The 18911-nt window shown below is 36.3% G+C and overlaps 1 protein-coding gene across 1 annotated transcript in view; it reads left to right on the top strand.

The window, feature by feature from the left end:
- The window catches only part of LOC110465732 (mucin-17-like), a 28337-nt gene extending 9737 nt beyond the window's left edge, over nt 1–18600 (top strand). The window contains exons 2-12 of the mRNA XM_021521751.1: nt 2317–2444; nt 3465–5000; nt 5400–5666; nt 6189–7802; nt 9045–9236; nt 9608–9802; nt 11406–11564; nt 11838–12190; nt 13505–13595; nt 13739–13818; nt 17229–18600. Coding sequence (XP_021377426.1) covers nt 2324–2444; nt 3465–5000; nt 5400–5666; nt 6189–7802; nt 9045–9236; nt 9608–9802; nt 11406–11564; nt 11838–12190; nt 13505–13595; nt 13739–13818; nt 17229–17273 — 4653 coding nt within the window. The 5' untranslated portion in view covers nt 2317–2323 and the 3' untranslated portion in view covers nt 17274–18600. The remainder of the gene's footprint in view (nt 1–2316; nt 2445–3464; nt 5001–5399; nt 5667–6188; nt 7803–9044; nt 9237–9607; nt 9803–11405; nt 11565–11837; nt 12191–13504; nt 13596–13738; nt 13819–17228) is intronic.
- The last annotated feature ends 311 nt before the right edge of the window (nt 18601–18911 follow it).

The raw sequence follows: 18911 nt of genomic DNA, 5'->3' as shown, positions 1-18911 counted from the left end.
GAATCTGTTATCTAATATATTAGTCCAATATGGATTATATATTCGTATGAACTAACGTTCTGATAAGTGATCGCTACAACACTAGTTATTTTGAATGTGTATCGTGGATATTTATACAATCACAAGAGGTATGTATGGTTCATAACTTATTTAATAACCCAATTTAAATTAAAAGTTTCTAATTAGATACACAAATACTATTATATAGTATCATTCAATCATTATCATATCGAGAATATATATATATATATATATGTATAATAGTAAGAAGGAGAAATGAAGAATTGAATGTTTAGTCTACATTACGACTTGCTCAAGATTACAGATATATTCAAAATTGAGGTCATTGGCTAATCAGTACAGGATACAGAATACAACATATAGAGAATGTAAAGAGAGATGTACTTTTAAATACATGATAATTAATTTAGGGGTACTTAATTTCTTAGCCGCAAAGATAAATTCCCTAAACATACAAAGCTGTTACTATTTTAGACACTAAAAAACTGAATAGCCTCAAAAACAGAAGGATTCTTCCAATAATATTTTTAATAAGCCTCACTCACAGATTTTAATGTTTACTACAAATTAAAAGAAAGTAAAATTCATCTTCCACGCCAGTGGAGTTACGTTTTGTTTACAACGCCTTAGTACTCTAGGAACACTTATACATCTGCCAGTATCAGTAGCCAGTGAATGTGCAGAAGTCCGTGACCAGGTTAGAAATGTTCTATATTTAACAGGAATATACTTAGTTAGATAAAGGTGAAGAGCAAAAGTTGGTTTCAAAAGATGTTTATATAAAAATCATTTTGGTGAACTATCTACTGAAACTCGTATAGTCTGTTCACCCTGATCAAATATTCTTTGTTTTACCTCTAGCAGAATTATTTTTTAATTTCTAACACTGTATTGAATTTGCCATATTTCTCCAAATCCTAAATTATTTAAGTCATCCCTTACAATGTAAGCGCAGTTAAAAGCAGTTCTATCACAACGACTGTGTACAACGAAATCATACCAATTTAATACAATACAGTTTACACTATGAAGACGTTTGAATCAATACTTTATCCTGTTGAACTTTCTGATAATTTCTAAAGGAAAGCGACCTTATTCACAATATATCATATTATTATTTGATGATTTTTTTTACTTGTGTTAACTTCTTACAAAAGTGCAGATGAACCTTTTCTACATCAAATGCATGACATGCACCCCAGAGTTATCTTGCATAAACAGTATGCTACCAACATATGTATCAAAAGGGAATGGCATGGTTTTCTTTCTTGTTTAAATGAAAATCTCACAGTCAGTTTCTATTGCCTGTATGTATAACGTTTATATTGTCCTGATTTTCGTGTGATGAAAATAAATCGGTCTTTTCATTTGCAAATTCTTACTGGTATTTCTGTAAAAGCTGTCACACTAATACTTACCCAAAGTATCACCATTAGAATCAGTCTTTACTACCAACCTGTAACGTGTAATTGGTGTCCCGAGAATTCCATCATTTAACCTCGTGATTGTTCGTGCGATGGATCTAGATGATATAACCAGGTGTATGTTTCCTTAACGTTGAGTAACACATAATGTCGTGACTATAAACAAGGCAGTGGGAGGGTTAAATAGTGACTATCACAATACGTGTACTTGAATCATGAGACGAAGTGAACTCAGGGGTCCGGAACTGAGTCAGTATCCTGGATGTCTACAATTGTCAAATAATTAGATGAATAAAACAAACTTATCTAAATCTCTGTGGCTTATTTTTTTAAATACAATATACGGAGAACCTATATAAATTGTCTGGTCACATATCGTTATTATCGTCACGTTTGTCATACCTGAAGGAATTGAACGATAGTTTCATCTTTCCTGTATGTCTTTTCTCGATATAATGCATACTGTTTTAATCCTTTGGAAATTATAGTTCAGCGTTATTGTGAAATTTTATCAGCCGGAAAGTGTTACGATGCTTTAAGCTGTTAAATGGTTTATACGTCTGTATGTGAAGGTTTTGTGTGATATTCTGATCCTTCAAAAATATTATTCTCAGTTCGTTCATAAATGTTCCTGATGTGCAGACGCGCCTTGATTCGCTTACCCTTTCAGAACACCAATTGTTTTTTTAGAGAGAGGTCGGGGGCTTACAAAATCTTATCATCAGACCTGTTTTTGTCATTTGTGTAATTTTTGATAGTCGATCTTGTTCACTACAGTCAAACGTTTAGATGATGTCATTCTCTGTAGATATTTCATTCTCCGTACAACATCGCTAATAATTATTTTGCATATTTCTCTTTTTTGTTTCAGATTTGAAATGGCCTCTTGTCATGCTACAGTGGTCTTTCTAGTGATGTCATTCGTGTGCCGATTATGGGTAACTGCGCATGCCCAGTTGTGGTGGGATGACGACGAAATATCTTTAGATGACCTCGTAGGTAGGTGATTATGTAACAATAGCCATGATAAAGCTAATGTTAGATTTTGTAATTTTCGATTATTCAAATGAAATTACAGAAATGACATGGTACAAGATGGAGACAGATGATACCAGTAACAAGATGAGTTGTGGAAGAAAAAAAAGTTTTAAAAGCATCAAGCATGTTACAATTTTCTGAAGGTTTATAAATAGGAATTTTCTAGGATTTCTTGTGATAAAAAGTTAGACGGTTTAAAAAAAAAGTGTATCTTGCATAATAATAGCAGGAGTTCGTAACAATATAGGATAATTAATAGATAAAACGATTAATACCAAAACACCAACAGGAAAACAGCAATTGTTAACCATTCTGAAAAGAATATCTTTTTTACGGAAGCAGAGTTGATGATAATTTATATCAATTATCTAACAGGAAATTAGTAACGTCAAGTTTATGTAAATTGTACGCTACATTTACGGACACAAACACGAATCTACGTCAGGTTTAATAATACAACGTGATTGATCTCATAACATATCAAAAACAATCTCGACAGTTTTGGCTGACCACACAATGTCAATCCGGAAACTTGCAGTAGGCATATTGGGTTGAAGGTCACAATAAGTTCTTATCATGCTAATAGTGTCATTAATTATGAAAAAGTTGTGACATAAACATATATAGTTACGCTAAAATTTTGTATTCAAACTGTTTATCTAGGATTTGACACAAAATCAGTCTACACTTCTTCAATATATATAAGTTAAGACTACTGAGTCATCAAAACCAACTTATCTTTCAGAACAGTAGCCAAGATTTTATCAATGTCACTTTACCGACTATTAAGAATTTAATTGTCCAAATCTGACAAAAATCTTCATGTCTTTATGATCATTGTTTTCTTGTGTATGATTGAAACATTGACTATATCCTCTGAACTAACACGAAAAAATAACTCTCGCTAAACATACATGATTTACAGTCCTCTGTATTGTATTGTATTATGAAAAGTCACGACGTACAACATTGTTTTTCCAGATACCGGATTCCCAATCAAACGGCCACGTTACGACAGCCATCGAGATGCCAGTAACATAGTGCATTATAAAACTATTAATGATGACTATGAATCGGAAAAAATGCATGTTGTCAATGACAACGCTGACGTCACCAGCAATGGCGACGACTCTACGACTGAGACTATGGTAGATAAAACGACGCCTTTCCTGCAGATAGATTCATCCGACAATGACAGAGTGAGCTATGGTTTGTCACAACAGGTTTCTTCGAATCATGTTATTTCAAAGCCTGATTCCATTATTTCTACAAAAAATACCGTTTCACAGACTGATTCAAAGGAAACGGACGAATCGGGTGACTCTAACAAACTTAAACAGAACCCAACAGTAAATAATAAAGAAAGTCAGGATACCCAAAAAAGTACAGCTTCAAAAAACACCGTTTCAGAGACTGATTCTAAAGAAAAGGATGACCATACCGATCCTAACACACAAACAAAAACAGGAAATTCAGAGGGAAATAAAAATAACCTCGAAAGCACAGCCTCAAAAAACACCGTTTCAGAGACTGATTCTAAAGAAAATGATGACCATACCGATCCTAACACACAAACAAAAACAGGAAATTCAGAGGGAAATAAAAATAACCTCGAAAGCACAGCCTCAAAAAACACCGTTTCACAGTCTGATTCCAAAGAAAGGGATGACCCAGCCGATCCTAACACACATACACAAACGGAAAATGCAGAGGGGAAAACAGAAACCCTAAAAAGTGCAGATTCAAAAAATATCGTTTCACAGACTGATTCCAACGAAACGGACGACCCGGCTGACCCATACGAACATTCACAAACGGAAAATGAAGTGGTAAAAATAGAAACACGCAAAAGTTCAGCCTCAAAAAAAACCGTTTCACAACCTGATTCCAAAGAAAAGGACGACTCAGCCGATCCTAACACACATACACAAACAGGAAATACAGGGGGAAGTAAAGAACATAAAGTCTCAGAATATGTCCCTCCACAACCTGATTCTAAAGAAGCAGATGATTCTTTTGAACACACAACACCAACAACGGTGACATCATTAGACAAGCCAGAGGAAAAGGACGATTCTTCTCAAGAGCGTGTTCCGAAATCTGCAAATCCATCTGAGGATTCTGAGGATTCGTCAGAGAACTCATCGCCTTCAGCACCAGACAATTCTGGTGAAAGTGACGATTCCTCGACGCAGGTTCCTTCCTCTTCTTCGTCCTCGTCTTCCTCTTCTTCGTCTTCCTCTTCTTCGTCTTCCTCTTCTTCGTCCTCGTCTTCCTCTTCCTCCGAAAGTTCAGACGATTCTGGCATAGCAACGAAACGCACAACTCCTGTTTATTTTGTTCCAAGAAGAACTCCTAAAACATCAGAGAAACCCTTACAAAGGACGACACCGACACCAATACCTTCAAGGGGGAGCTCTGAGGAAACAGAGGAAACTTCACCAGGGTCAACGCCTACGCCGGTACCTTTAACAAGAGGCACCTCACCAATGACTTTTACTTCTCATCCGATATTCAGTAAGTACATTTGTCATACTGTTACTCCAATACATTGGTATATGATTGTAATTAATTTCATTATTATGAAAATGATGATATATTATACAATGTTTACAAACAAAAATGTTTACAAACAAACTAACTCCCATGTTGAACTATCNCCCAAAAAAAAAAAAAAAAAAAAAAAAAAAAAAAAAAAAAAGTCATTTATAAACATGATGTCATATTTGTTTTACTCGAATGTGAACTTTACTACTTTATTTATGTATGAAAACGCAATACTATGTCATATTTAAAGAATGATATGACATCTCGAAAAAGCCATTGGTCTAAACGAAGTTTATATGTAACACATGCGAAATTTTCTTATTCGTCTTTCTTGCTTTATATGACGTTTCACCCCGTTCTTCTTGACAGGATGTCCCCTTGTGATGGATATTATAGTTGTAATTCACGGTTCAAATACTATCACGCCGCTAAATTTCACGGACATCAAATGCGGTGTTATCAACTTCATTGAATCTATGACGTCACCACGTTATCCAGCCAATACACACATCGGTTTCATTCAATACAGCGACGCCACCAATGTTGAGAAACGTACCATTTCTGCAGACAAAGATGGACTCAAGGTGTTTATCTACGAGACCAAGACAACTGGCGTCGGTACACGGACAGACCTAGGTACCGATACACGTATTACCTGTATTACATGGAATTGAACTGTAGTTTTTTTCTGTAAAAATATCTCAGTTAGTTTACGTTTTATTATAAAAACAGAGTAGTTCCATTACTTGTGCAAATATATGTCGAATTTTCAGAATTAAGTAAAAAAAAATGAAGTTAGCGATATTCAGTAATAGAGAAGGGTCGATGGTCCTTTGTGATTGTGTAAGCCGTCTTGTTCGTGTTGTAATATTTAACAAATTACGTCGAAGATATTCTTTTGGGGTTTAATCCATGAGAATTTGTTAAGGTCAAAAATTTGATCCAATGTCTAAGATCGTTGGACATTTTACCGTTCCGGCACACCTGGTCCCGTCCCGGTAGTTTTGTAAGGTTCCTTGATTTTTTGCCTTTTATTCCGATTTGTCTGCGATTCCTGTTGTTGTCGTTTTGTATCAATGTTTACTTACATTTTAGCGATGTGGTACTTTGATTGCTTTTTTACTTTACACTTTGCCTTTTGTTCAATTATTTATCTAGGCTTGCTTGAGATGAACCGGATGTTTGCGTCTAACTTTCGGCCCGGTGTACGACGGGTTGGTTTGATCGTGACGTACGGCCTATCACCTTCCCCTGTTAGTGTTGCCCAGCAAGCGTTCCTGGCTAGGCGAGAGGGCATTGATATGTTCGCTGTGGGCATCACTGGTAATACGAGGATGTACGAACTGAACGTTATGACGGGCGCTATTGGCCGCCACCATGTCTATTACATGTCTCGTTTCGACGAATTCAAAGATTTTGTTAGAGATCGATTGGTATATGACGTTTGTGTTGCACCTACTATGACTTCTCCTCAGCCAATTACACATCCAACCCCGCGTCCCACTCCGCGACAAACTCCACGACCAACCATGCGTCCAACACCAAGACCAACTCCACGTCTCACACCTAGACCAACACCTCGTCAAACTCCGATGCCAATCCCATTGTTTACTCCTCGACCAACACCAAGACCAACTCGACGTCCCACACCTAGACCAATCCCTCGTCAAACTCCTAGGCCAATCCCATGGTTAACTCTTCGACCAACACCACGTCCAACTCCAATACTGACTCCTAAACCAACGCCTCGTTACACCCCCAGACCAACTCCTAGACCAACTCCACTCCAAACCCCAAGACCAACTCCACGTCTAACCCCAAAACCAACTCCTAGACCAACTCCACTTAAAACCCCAAGACCAACTCCTGGACCAACACCTAGCCACACACCCAAACCAACGCCACGACTTACTCCTCGACCAACTCCACATCCCACTCCTAGACCAACCCCTAAACCAACTCCTCGATACACACCCAGACCAATGCCACTACTTACTCCTCGACCAACTCCACATCCCACTCCTAGACCAACTCCTAAACCAACTCTTCGACACACACCAAGACCAACTCCTAGACCAACTCCTAAACCAACTCCACGACTTACTCCTCGACCATCTCCATATCCAACCCCTAGACCAACTCCTAAACAAACTCCCCGACCTACTCCACGCCCTACCCCTATACAAGCCCTACGACCAGCTTCACAACCAACTCCACGCCTTACTCCCCGACCTACTCCACGCCCTACCCCTAGACAAACTCCACGACCAACTCCCCGACCTACTCCACGCCCTACCCCTAGACAAACACCACGACCAACTCCACGACCAACTCCACGCCCTACTCCCCGACCTACTCCACGCCCTACCCCTAGACAAACTCCACGACCAACTCCCCGACCTACTCCACGCCCTACCCCTAGACAAACCCCACGACCAACTCAACGACCAACTCCCCGACCTACTCCACGCCCTACTCCTAGACTAACCCCACGACCAACTCCACGACCAACTCCACGCCCTACACCAAAACCAACTCCCCGACCAACTCCACGCCCTACACCAAGACCAACTCCCCGACCAACTCCACGCCCTACTCCAAGGCCAACTAAACCTCCATTATGGACTTGGTTTTGGAAAACAAGAGGTACTACGAAACGCCCGCCCATCACTACAACTCCAACACCGAAAACCACCACAACCTTGCCTGCTACTACTACTAGAAGGTTCACTACAACCACTGGGGTCCTAGAGACGCCTCCTCCAGGCTTCAGTGAGTACATATAATTGGTAAACGATAAACTTATATAAAAACAACTGCCAAGATAGAGAGCAAAAGTTATAATGAGATGGTTTGCATGGACACTCAGGGAGTTGGTCAAAGAAGGTGATAGTTGTAGAAGGTTATAGCTTCATATAGATGGTAGTTATATACTGGTGGTAGATGTAAGCAGGGGATAGTTATTTAAGTACTAAACTGCCTTCTTTGGAAAGTTATTGTCCTATGATTCTCACAGGATTTCAGACAAATTGAATAACGCGTGTTAGCGTGTTAAGGTTAATTTGTCTGCAATCCTGTAATAATTTTAGGACACTAACTTTCAAAAGAAGGCAGTTTAGTACTTATATTTCCGTTTCTATTCTAAATGTTTCTTATATTTCCAACCTGTTATAGCATTTCAAAGTCAAATTTCGCGCTGTCTGTCAATGGGACCTGTTCTTGTGACGTCACGAGTACACGCGATCGTCCCCGGCAAAATAATATAGTTCGTGAAAATAAATACAAAATTATCAATTTAATTTCAACAATTTAATCAATATATTCCACCGTGAGTATATACACCTTTTATACATCATAACTACATAAATTATTGCGAGTTACATTGATCAATTGGGTGTTTTAATCCGGTAGCACGGACGAGCTACCACCAGGATTGCGTATTGTTACAATTGTTTCGTGACGTCAATAATACAATGAATATAGTGACGTCGGTCAAAACGACGTTATTTAGTCACGACGTCACAAACATGTTCTTCATATCACTACATCAATGGGAATTATGTGCGAATTATGAATAGCATAGCTCTCTCTATGGCGTTATGGTCATGTTACTTGTGTGTATAACACAGCGGTATCAAGATTCATGTCAACTTTACATGTTTATGTTTTTTTCGGCCAATTTAAAGTTTGTTCATTATATAGTATGTTTCATTAGATAGAAATCATTTGGACCATGTATGTTATAGTATTAATTTAAGTTATTATGAAAGTATCTTATTTGACTTTCCTTTTAAATTATCAATTAGGTGATAACGTTTCATAAACCTACGATTTATTTATCGAATCATTAGTTACATTCCCTTTACAGTTCTTCACATGTAAATGTCAATATCATTATGAAAAGAACAATATTAATTCAATTAAACCTCATAATCCTCGTTTATTAATGAGTGTCTTATAAATACACGTTCACTGTTAAACATAATTAATAGTACTATCACATTAACTGAACAGATCCCTGCCTCGGATGTAAGATGGTAAACGGTGCCGGCTTCAACCCTCATCCTACTGACTGTAGTAAATACGTCCAGTGTTTCTTCACTGGGAAAAACGTCACTGCCTTTTATAAGAATTGTCCTGTCGGCCAATTCTGGAGCCAAGAGGAACTCACGTGTGACTATGCCGTCCGAGTCAATTGTATTCATGGTAAGTATATTATCCAGGTTCTATTAATCGTATTTAAAATGCCATATTGCAATTCCTCACTGAATGTTATCGTAAGATTAATGAGGAGCTCCCTTTCAGAATCGGGGATTTCTTATGAGTTTTCTGCTTAGAGGTCGTTGAAGAAAACAAAACTTGGGATCTATTCGTTCTCTTTTCTACTCTTTCCTTTTCGATGGTATATTCTTAGACAAATTCTTCAAGTCCTTTCGTTAAACGACGGAAAGCAAATACTTTATTCAGTTATAATAACATATCCATTTCTCTTCACTTCCTTCTTTTAACCGCTGTGTATTTGAATGTTTTCCAGACATATTAAACATATTATACAATTCTGTCCATGTTTTTTGTAGATATGTGTCATAACTTGCTGGTACATCGCTATGCCAACAACGCCCACTGCCAGGCCTACTGGTTTTGTGAAGATGGACATGCAATACAGCGCTGTTGTCCCCCTGGTTATGCCTACAAGGCCAGTGACGGGTGCGTCAGAGACCGGACCTGCCCCCCTACGTGCACCTGGTCCTACACTCCCCCGAAGAAAACAGGTATGTACTCAGCACATCTCTATATTGATATGACAATGTATTAAAAATAATTGAAATTAGCTGAAGTTGAAATCACTTAACGGTTTTTGAATGTCATTTTCTATTTCACAATGCAGAAAGCCATTTTATCTATCAAAAGTATTTTGCAATTTTTACTATTTATACGAATGTATAAACTCAAATCACAAGAAAATCACACCAACCTTATATCGATAAAAGCATATTTTTTATCATAGATTATGCAAGTATCTCCTAAAACAAATATGTCGTCATACGTAAATCTTAAGTCGTAGGTCGACGGCAGAAATGTGCAATCGTTGTGGCACTTTCTATACCTTGATACCGCTTCTCTTTCTCGGTGACACTTAATTAATGTATCTATGCCTTGGCGACTTTTTTTTTCCTTGACGTTTTCTATGCCTAATCGACGCTGTCTTTATATTGGCGATAGTTTAAATACCTTGGCAACGCTGTCTTTATTTTGGCGACAATTTAAATACCTTGGCGACGCTGTCTTTATCTTTGCGACAATCTAAATACCTTGGCGACGCTGTCTTTATCTTTGTGATTATTTAAATATCTTGACGACGCTGTCTTTATCTTGGTGATATTTAAATACCTTGTCGACGCTGTCTTTATATAGGCGACTATTCCAATACCTTGGCGACGCTGTCTTTATTTTGGCAACTATTTAAAAATCTTGACGATGCTGTATTTATCTTGGCGACTATTTAAATACCTTTTGCGACGCTGTCTATATTTAGGCGACTATTTAAATACCTTGGCGACGCTGTCTTTATTTAGGAGACTATTTAAATATATTGACGACGCAGTCTTTATTTAGGAGATTTTTAAATACCTTGACGACGCTGTATTCATTAAGGCAACTATTTTAATAACTTGACGACGCAGTCTTTATAAAGGCGACTATTAAAATACCTTGACGATGCTGTCTTTATCTTGGCAACTATTTAAATACCTTGGCGACGCTGTCTTTATTTTGGCGACTATTAAAATACCTTGACGACGTTGTCTTTATCTTGGCAACTATTTAAATACCTTGGCGACGCTGTCTTTATTTAGGCAACTATTTTAATACCTTGACGACGCAGTCTTTATCAAGGCGACTATTTAGATACCTTTACGATGCTGTCTTTATTAAGGCGACTATTTAAATACCTTGACGACGCAGTCTTTATTTAAGCGACTATTTAAATACCTTGGCGACGCTGTCTTTATCTTGGCAACTTTTGAAATACCTTGACGACGCTGGTTTTATTTAGGTGAGTATTTAAATACCTTGACGACGCTGTCTTTATCTTTGCAACTATTTAATTACCTTGACGACGCTGTCTTTATTTTGGGGAAGATTTAATTACCTTGATGACGCTGTCTTTATTTGGCAACTTTTTAAATACCTTGACGACGCTGTTGTAAAAAGACAATCGACATACCCTGTTAACCAGGAATCCTTTCTGCGTAGAAACTTCAGAACATTATTTGTGTATGGTTCTTAGTTGGCCTTGTCATATTAAACCATAGTTGTATATTATACTGACTTGTATGAAGTATGATACCACTTATATTGTATATTTTTAAACAGTCTGTCAGGATAAGGCTTTGCCTGGTAACGCGGCTTTCTATCAAAGAAACGTCGAAGGTCACGGCTTGATGACTTTGCCTTGTGCTCCCGGGACTAACTTTGACATCAAGGAATGCAGATGTTCCGAGTTCTCCGCAAGTCTCAGCAACAAAGATACAGGTAGAGACCAACTATGATAATACCTTATCGACAGACCAACTATAATAATACCTTATCGACAGACCAACTATTATAATACCTTATCGACAGACCAAAATGAGTTTCCACTAAGAAACCTACCAGTTATCTTTCCTAATCGATAACATATTGGAATATAAATGGATTACCTATGCTCAGCATAAAGAACCTATATGAATGATATGTTTTACTTAAAAAATACAAGTATGCATAGAATGTCTGTGTGTATAACTCAAAACTTTTCTTTCTTTGCAGATTGTAAAGCAGAAGTGATTTTAGATTTCGATAAGGATGTCCAGGACACTTCCGGGAATTATTTGTGGGTTACCAATAAGGGAGTGAAAGTGGAAAACGGAAAAGCTATATTTGATGGCAAGTCCGAACTATTAATTCAGCGATTTACAAATGATGACTTTGGACATACATTTACTGTGCGTATTCGCTACCGAGAAAAGGAGGGCTCACCTCATTCCAATTCCGCACTAATAAGCAACGGTGATTGCGGGAGAGATGGATCTATCGTCATAGCAACAGATCCAATCGGCATCCGGTTTGGTGTCGACACGGATAGAACACGAGATATGTACAGTTTTAGAATAAAGAAACCGGTACGTAATTATTGTTTTCTGTTTCTTAGTGGCTGTCAATTACCGACAGTTGATACCGTTGACCTGTTTCGTAGGTATTTGTAGTCACAAAAGGGAAATAAGAGAAATACGTTTTTGTTCTTGAATACATATTCGCAATATATTTGAATCAGCAGTCGACTGAATAAGCACGAAATGTAAGCAATCTATAACAGCTATGTAATGCACCATAACATTTTTATTTCATGTTCCATGTATTTTCTTCTTACGTAAAGATAGAGTCTTAGCATTTGAAAACAAGTAGGACACCACGTCACAGTAAATAACATAGAGAAAGTGTATATAGTTCTGTACGCATATCACAGGAATATAAAGAAATAAAATATTCTGACTGCACTGTTTTAATTACAATTACTTCAAACAAGGCTAACTCATATAGAAAAATAATCTTTTCCTCCTCCAAATCAATACTGCAATCAGTTTTTGCATATAACTGATACCAAGGCAAAATCTTACCTTTAGGATAAATAGTTCCACCTCAAGTTAATAAGGTGTACGTTTTTCCTCCGTTGCTTTTCTTCTTTTCTTTGCATGTCTACTTTGAGTTCCTAATTCGCCCTTGTGGTATATACGCTGTGGTATGTTTTGTCCTTGTGGTATATACGCTGTGATATGTTTGGCCGTGTGTATATACGCTGTGGTGTGTTTTGTCCTTATATACGCTGTGGTATGTTTTTTCCTTGTGGTATATACGCTGTGGTATGTTTTGTCCTTTTAGTATAAACGCTGTGGTATGTTTTGTCCTTATATACGCTGTGGTATGTTTTGTCCTTATATACGCTGTGGTATGTTTTTTCCTTGTGGTATATACGCTGTGGTATGTTTTGTCCTTGCAGTATATACGCTGTGGTATGTTTTGTCCTTATATACGCTGTGGTATGTTTTTTCCTTGTGGTATATACGCTGTGGTATGTTTTGTCCTTGTAGTATAAACGCTGTGGTATGTTTTGTCCTTGTATATATGCGCTGTGGTATGTTTTGTCCTTGTATATATACGCTGTGGTATGTTTTGTCCTTGTATATATACGCTGTGGTATGTTTTGTCCTTGGTTATATACGTTATGGTATGTTTTGTCCTTGTGTATATACGTTATGGTATGTTTTGTCCTTGTGTATATACGGTATGGTATGTTTTGTCCTTGTGGTATATACGCTGTGATATGTTTTGTCCTTGTGTGTATACGCTGTGGTATGTTTTGTCCTTGTGTATATACGCTGTGGTATGTTTTGTCCTTGTGGTATTTCTTTATTACTGTAATTTTTGTATGTTTACAGAAAACGGATTGGAAGATGGTCGAGTTAAAGCTAGCCGATGGAAAGCTCCAAGGTCGAGCGAACGAGAGAGTATTTACGAGGACTGTACCAGGTAAGTACGTTCCTCCACGAGTTGTCTGGGTAAATTATAAAGACGCAATAACAAAGATTAACATAAAAATCGTCATATTTCTTTTTATCTGTATTGATTTCACGTTCTACAATATTATCAATATCTGGATATTTTTATTCTAGGTCTTATTGAGAGGCGAGCTTGTGCAATACAGATCGGGCATGGATGGGGCCTAAATAATTTCATAGGAGAAATGGACAACGTACGTATTATCTAACATTCATTTAAACATGTATTGGTTGCATGCTTTATGCTTATGACCAAGTCATCTGTTTAATCGAGGGTAATAGATTTTCCCATGAACATAAAAACTTTCTAATGAATTTTACCTATAACAAACTAAACTCTTATGTTTAACATCATATAATATCAATATCAATTTAAGGCTCAAAAAGAGTATAATAATTAGTGGTATATGTGAAGATTAAAATAAGTAGTTTCTGTGAAAGTATTACAACTAGCATCCTTTATAGAGGGCAAGGGGTTTCCACATGAACATCAAACTTTTACAAGAATTTCACCTATAACACGTGACTAAACTCTTATGTTTAACTTCATATAATACCAATATCAATTTAAGATTCATAAAGAGTATACTAATTAGAAGCACATATGTATATGTGGAGATAAAATAAGCAGTGTATGTGAAGATAAACCAACTCGTATTATTTGTCAATTAAAATTACCTAGTACATGCATAGCACCAGCGCTCTCTACATTTACTAGGGAGCACAGAATCAGCCAGGCATAACGTCCTACCGTTAAGTGACATATAGGGTTCAGGGTTAGCGCCTCTCAGTCACACATGGACGGTTCTGGTTCTTTGTCAGCGGTTGATGATAATTCATGCGATATGGTGTGGCATTGTCTCGAGTTATATAAAGCTAAGGAAACATCCGACTTGAGTATAACATCAGGCCATCTTCAACAAATCCTTCATTGTATTAAAACTAATATTTAAAAATGAAAATCAAATTTAAATTTATATAAATTTGATGTTAAGAAGATTTGGCTATCAATATTGAAGAGAACGTTTAGAATTTGGGATTGCAAAACTTTTATCCAATCCTTTTTTATTTAATCAAACGAAGCATTCTAAAATGTTTTGAGCTTAAGAAAACTGCAACTGTTTAACATCAATACGTATGTTAAACAAATGTTAAACATTGCAGTGACGTAACTTCCTTGTACATGCTTTCCTACATTATATCTTGTAACTTGTCTACGCCGAATACGGTATAATACGGATTCCTGTGTGGCAGCAGGTTTCGACTTGATAACACCCTATACACTTGTATGTCTTCCTCAGCCTGCGTGGTGGTGTTGTTAATTCCGAAAGCATGCGCTTCATACAGAAGGAGATCATTGAAGTTCATCTATTAATTATATAAATGTATTTAAAATAAAATGCCAATACTGTACAAAATGTGAGAATGTACAGATGATAAGTTTAATGTATGGCCATGGTTTTAGTAACATTTGATGACTAAATATCAAAATATGTAACGTGCGTGAGCCTATAGAGGAATTCAATACATAATTAATAAAAAAAAATGTGTCAATGGAATGTGCCATAACTGGCCGTGAGAAGTTAATGATAAAACATAGGATATACGTGTTCTTTAGATATCTGTTATAACTAAGAAATATGAAGTATGAATTTGTAGTTATAAATCACACGTTTTATTAATGATGACATGGCTCTCAGCTAGTCTGTAACAGCTGCTAGTATACGGGCTCGGCACCATGTTTGTCATTGTCACTATCTCAATCAGGTTATCGTTCGTGAGAAGAAATATTTACTCTATTAAATTTTATCATAACATAAGAGGTCAGCAGGTTTTTCACATGAAACACTTTAACATCTCTGCATCGTCAACAAGTAGCTGAGGTTTTCGTTCCGAGACCAGAAACGAAATTCACTACCAGTATATCATTAGTTGTATTTCATTTAATTTGAATTTAAAAATAATGATATCATTACAAAAACATGTATTTAGTTCACATGATTGTATAATACCAATGTTTATGCATTGAGTCTACATCATTGTACAAGTGTATATATCTTTGTTTTGAATTCGTTTACATAATTGTATTAGTACAAAGTATCTTATATAAATCATTCCTGCATTAACTTAACACATTTCCTAATCACAACAGGAAGGCAGATACATCCCATATACGGTATCATAGGTCTTAGCTTTGTAAAAACACACCAGGAACAACCAAATGTTGAAATACTGGCAAGCTTGACAAGGAATTAGCACAAAGTGTCATCAAGTTTATTTTCAGAAATAATAAATTTTAGAAAACTGTTTATGAACAAGAAACTTAACTATATCTGTAAAACGGTTTTTTTAAATTTATTAAATAAAAATATGATATTATGACTCGCAGAGATAATGGGACTTTATAAATCTAAACCAAGTCAATATTTAGTAATTAGCACGCACGTGTTGTCATTAATATAAATGTGAAGTGTTGAATTTAAATGTCAACAATAGTATAAACGTCAATAAGATACTACGCCAACAGCAAGATGTCTACCGCAGCAAATAATATAGCCATGTGACATTGACAAATCTGACTTTCGTATAAAAAGTTCACATCTTGTCAGAGTGAAGATCTATTGGTGGATAATGTTTATGATATGTCCGACCTTATGTTACAATTACCTTTCCCCGGAGGCAGAGCTAGATGCTTAATCAACGTTTCCATCCGTCTCTTAATGATATTATAATAGTTCATAAGTGTATTGTTCCTTGCATGGCTTTCAGGTCTTCTTAACTGTTTAGATTGTCGCACTAGACAAGTTTGACATTGTGTGTTATGGCGTATGCACTGCGCTTCAAAACAACATAATTTGTACCAATGGCTGACTAAAGATGCCATTATATTGAAAAACCTAAGAAAATAATTTATTATAGAAAGTGTCATTTGGCATTTTGTTTTTCTTTGTTTTACTTTAAGTGGCGTTAGATAGAAGCATCGCTTGTCTAGATATTAAAACTAAATATATCAGGCAAATTAGTGCAATATATACGGGAATCTTATTGAGTAATATACCTGTATCGTAATAAAAGTCACCTGGAGAGGTTAGGCACTACCAGGTTGGACATAAGCAAAGTAAGGGTCACATTTATGCGATAATAAACTGTAACGATGAGATACAAATGAAACCTGTTTAAACTGAACACCATAGAGACACAATCGATCTACAAGGCAAAAGTTTCACCAACATTCCTTACATCAAGGATAGTTTAACCGGAAATGACTTACCATCTCTTGTGAAAAAACGATTTGATTGGGCAGAGATGAGGATATGGTCAGTTTTTTCGGACTAGAATATTTCTCATCTTAAACGTTATTGAAATTTATTTACCTTCAGTACAAGTTCAAGTATGTTATATATATATATATGACATATATACATGAATGTATATGCAAAATGTGCGTATTTTTCTTTTAGATAAAATAACAAATGAATATGATTTTGATGTACATGTATATTTGAAAAGAATGGTAATCTGAACAGTTCTTAGTATATACGGCATGTCAAGTAAAAAGATATTACTTAAATGATATTAATGCTACAACTTTTTTTCATTTCAGCTGGAGATATACAAATGCAAGCCAATGAGTGTATACCGTCCATGATACAAGGGATGACGTCAGACCATACGTCACTTTAACACGTGCTTGTATAGAATACAAGGGGTGACGTCAGACCATACGTCACTTTAACACGTGCTTGTATAGAATACAAGGGGTGACGTCAGACCATACGTCACTTTAATACGTGCTTATATAGAATACAAGGGGCGACATCAGACCATACGTCACTTTATCACGTGTTTATATAGAATACAAGGGGTGACATCATACCATACGTCACTTTAACACGTGCTTATATGGAATACAAGGGGTGACGTCAGTCATACGTCACTTTAACACGTGCTTATATAGTTATGTATGACGTCGGATACCAAATATAAGTATACAAGAAATCCAACTGTTTAAGTAATTATGTTGTAAAAATGAATCCAGTGATGAATGTGTGATAATTATATTTCATTGATCAACTGCTCACGCGCGGGATGTTGTCGTGGTAACAATGTAATATTCATTATGGCAGGGAGGTGTGTGTGATATGATCTTACTCAGAAAAGCATTATTACAGTATTGTGTGTAGGTGTGATTATTGTTCTTACGTTTACATTGTACTTATATGTTAGGCATTGAATATGGTAATGTTCTGATGTGGGTGTTCTAAGACCTTTCTAGGATTAATTAGAACATTCACTTACTACCTTAGTCATGTGTATGTGTGTGTAAGCGTGTTTCAAGAGTCCAAATTACAACTATAATAACAGTTAATTTGAAGAAATATATGTCTTTACTCAGTCGTGTGATTTCATGGAGATAACCACTCTAAATTACATACCTTTAAATGGAGCAGTTTCATTCAGTAGTACGGTAACTGTCTGTCACTACTATTCACTGAAAAGCTGTTATATTTCGCAGAAAATTATTTCTCTCTTTATTCGTGGATTGAATAATAAGCTAAATAATTGGCTGTTGGTGACATTAACATCCCCCGAATATGTTCCAGGAATACATTTGGATTCGCTAGGAGTTTATTTTACAAGAGTCTGCAACGAACAACAAACTCCAAAATATAACGAAAATGTATTAATCATTTCAATTTAAGACAAGTAATTCATCTAGTTTTGTACAGCTTGCCGAAGTAAAGTCCTCGCGAATAAAAAAAAAATGTTTTTGCGACAGTTGCACATTGACAGTTACTAAGTTAGTAAGTGATAAACAGATTAACTAGACCATAAAGTATTTAATGTGTAATACTGTACAATGTACGCGGTATCATGGTAATATCTTCTGTAACTGTGTTATATAGTTGTACATAAAGCCTTATGTATCTATTAATGAATAAAAGAACGTATATAACATTCATGTTGCTGTTTATTTCTGTAAATGTGGGAATTTTCGCGGCGTGGAAATGTTCAAATTTGTCGCTTTGAGAGCAAATTAGCACGAAAATATCCAAACGCAAATATGTATTTATAGATTATAGATCAAAAGAATATGTACATTTCAGAAATATAACCAACGCGAAATTTTTCAAACTGCAATCAGTTAAAAAGTTCACAATGCGAACATTTTCACACTGCGATGAGTTTTAATTACAATAAACACAGAAGTATGAATGAGAAAGAACCTATTTAAAACTTAAGCAAGTCGATGCAAAGTGACAAACAATGTTAACGTTTTAATAGC

Source organism: Mizuhopecten yessoensis, unplaced genomic scaffold (genome assembly GCF_002113885.1).
Source record: "Mizuhopecten yessoensis strain PY_sf001 unplaced genomic scaffold, ASM211388v2 scaffold1595, whole genome shotgun sequence".
Taxonomy (NCBI): domain Eukaryota; kingdom Metazoa; phylum Mollusca; class Bivalvia; order Pectinida; family Pectinidae; genus Mizuhopecten; species Mizuhopecten yessoensis.
Note: the sequence above shows the minus strand (reverse complement) of the source record. Positions and strands in the feature narration are given on the sequence as shown.